Genomic DNA, 3,015 nt, shown 5'->3' with positions numbered 1-3,015 from the left:
ATTAAAATTAAGAGATGGGCAACTAACCTACAGAGATCATGCCAAAAAAGTGTGATTATCATTCAAAAATATAAATTTGAAACCAGTATAAAGAGCATTCCCTAGAACAGTGTTTCTAATAGTCCTAGGATGCCTGTGGGTTTAATTGCTTTTAAAATAATTCCAAATAGCTGTAAGGTTTCTAAAAGATATATGGGGTTGATTTGCCTAATAATTTGTTTATATTTAAATATAAAGTACAGCAATGTGAATTCTATATTAGACATAAATAAAATTATAATTTCAGTGGGGGAAAAATAAAATAACTATTCTGGACAGATCTAGCCCTAAATTTGTCATGTTTATCTTTCCTAATAAAGTTCATCAAATGTGGGCTGAGTAATTTTTAACAATTCTGCATATCTTCAGATTTCTCTCTACTAACCTCCAAAGCTGGTCCAAAGGGATACTGACATCACTGTATTAAAATGAAACAGCACCCGGACTGAGACCCCACCCCATCCTGGGTCACCACATGTCCTCATTAAGGACAATCAGTTTTATCATCATACAGAATCATGGCTTCAAACCTCATGTCAACGCTGCTATCATCGGATGTTCTTGCTTTGACAACAGATGAAAATGCAGCCATTTTCTCTATGCTTTTAGAATTAGTTGATGTTGGGAGGGGGAATAGGGATAAGAGTCCAGCTAGTCATAACAATAATAACTTGGCCATGGGAACCTAAGGACATTGGGCCCAGAGCTGATAGTGTTTTGGTGGGCTAGAGAGCTGGGGAGGAAGCCCGCGCTTCAAGCTAATTGGGGAATGTGATTTATGACTGTTTATTGGAGATGGAAATTGTACTTTGTTACTTTGTATTCAGGGGAGGGGAATTTAGTTTTTGGGTTCAACTATGTAGTGCTGATAATTTGTTTCCCTAATAAAAGATTCTTTAAAGTAAATAATGCCTTGAAGTTCTTTTGAAGGGTTTCATCTGTCGGAACCATAACATTTTTATCTCCAATTTTTACCTATTCACCCTGAGGTCCCAAGCCCCAGTCTCTGTCCCTAGAGTTGAGGGATAGACCAATAAAGATTTGTGGAAGATCTTAACACGGAAAAGGAAGGGGCGCCTGAAACCAGCACCCCGGCAGTGGCTGCTGCTTCAGAGGAGGGAGCGCAGGCCAGTGCACTAGCAGAGAAGGAATCTTTTCAGGTCTCCCAGATGGGGGCAAGACAGTTCCAAGGGCAACTGATCTGGTCGTCAGACTGGACTTTACCCAGTGAAGACTCCAGACACCTCAAGACAGCCTTGCCACAATCAAGTGCTTCGAGGGGAGATGAGGTCGAGTTGCAAAGAGGGGGTTCTCACAAGTCGCGTTCCCCAGATCAATGGAGAGCCAAGAAATCAACTACTGCTGAGGACTCTGGTGAGTGGAAGTATCTGTCCACAGTCCGTAGTCAATCAGTGGAGAAGTTGGTGGAGAGATTTGAGGAGCTAGAGATGAGAAGTGGGGAACAACCCTCCCATTCTCCATACACAATTGATCATGATGATCAGCAGGGCAGCCACCAACTCATGCCGAGGGGAAGCCCCAGCCCCACCTGCACAGGGCAAGCGGCTTCCCCATTCACGAAGCCACCTACAATAGCCTCCAGCCCTGCAGAGAGGGACAACCCTAGTTGCCACCCCAGACATGGCAGCCCAGATCGCCGTCGCCCCTCCAGAAGCCCAGATGGCTGCCAGCGAGACAAGAGCCAAAGCCGTCACTGGGACAGCCAAAACCTGGACCGACATGCCTACCAGCCACCCAGCCCGAGGCCTCTACAGCAATGGGGGATGCCACAACCCCCAAAGCTGGGAGGCCAACAGCCGCTGGTGGTGCAGCAACAGCTTTGGCAGTGGTCGCAGCCCCCGAATGTGCAGCAGCAGTGGGGCTGACCACCATCTCTGAATGTGCAGCAACCGCTGAGGGGCCTGCAACCACTGGGGATCCTGCATCAACCACCACTGGGGCCGCAGGGGAACCTACAACAACCGGGGATACCACAATTGCCCGTAGGTCAGCAGCAGTGGGGGTGGCAACAGCACCCGAATGTGCAGCAGCCACTGGGAGGCCTGCAGCAACTGGGGATGCCACTTCAGCAGCCGCTGAGGTCATTGGGGGTCCTACAGCAATTGGGAATGCCACAGCCGCTGGGAGGACAGCAGCCGCCGGCAGTGCAGCAACAGCCATGGGGGTGGCAACAGCCCCTAAAGGCCTGCAGCAACTGGCAAATGATGGGGGTGCAACATCCACAGTGGGGAAGCCAGCAACCACCGGGAATGCAGGCTCACTGGGGAGCCCAGCGACCACTGATGGTGCCTCCCCTTAGAGTAACTTTTGATGGAGACCAGGAGAAGCTGATTTTCTTCCTCAACCAGGTGTGTTTCCACATGAACTGCTATGCCTATTTCTACCCGAACCCAGCCACTATGTTCGACATGGTGGTTTCCAATTTGGAAGGGGAAGCATCCAAGTGGCTGAACAATTGATACAATGAGCAAGGACCTGAGTTGGGGGACCTTCACCTCTTCCTCCTAGGACTGAGAGTAAGGTTCGAGGACACATCCATTGCCCTCAAAGCAGAAGAGTAAGTCCATAAGATAAGACAAGCTGGCAGGCCTGTACTGGAACACGTGCGAGAGTTTCACAAGACAGCCGGCCAAATAGAGAGGTGGCCTGAGCAATCCCTAGTTCATCACTTCACGGAGGGACTGGATGACTATCTCTCCCAGGCTTGTGTCTATCGAGCAGTCCCTAATGAATTGCAAGAATGATACAAGCAGCAATAAGACTGGACGTCCAGCCTGCCCGCTATAAGAAGCCACCACCTCAAGAAGCCGGGCCCAGGCCAGATCAACCCAAACGGCAACCACCCCCTGAAAGCCTCCAACCGCTGCGGCCACTGAAAACCCCAAGCCACCTGCAGGCTCATCAATCAAATGCTTCAGATGTGGACAACAGGAACATCGAGCAGTGAGTTGCCCA

General features: G+C 49.4%; 1 protein-coding gene across 1 annotated transcript in view; it reads right to left on the bottom strand.

Annotated features, from left to right (window-relative positions):
- LOC107289532 (sulfotransferase 6B1-like) overlaps window positions 1-2,220 on the bottom strand; it is an 18,266-nt gene extending 16,046 nt beyond the window's left edge. The window contains exon 1 of the mRNA XM_015818308.1: window positions 1,788-2,220. Coding sequence (XP_015673794.1) covers window positions 1,788-2,220 — 433 coding nt within the window. The remainder of the gene's footprint in view (window positions 1-1,787) is intronic.
- Between the last annotated feature and the right edge of the window lie 795 nt (window positions 2,221-3,015).

The sequence above is a fragment of the Protobothrops mucrosquamatus genome, unplaced genomic scaffold, assembly GCF_001527695.2.
Source record: "Protobothrops mucrosquamatus isolate PMUCROS unplaced genomic scaffold, P.Mucros_1.0 scaffold_135, whole genome shotgun sequence".
Taxonomy (NCBI): Eukaryota; Metazoa; Chordata; class Lepidosauria; order Squamata; family Viperidae; genus Protobothrops; species Protobothrops mucrosquamatus.
Note: the sequence above shows the minus strand (reverse complement) of the source record. Positions and strands in the feature narration are given on the sequence as shown.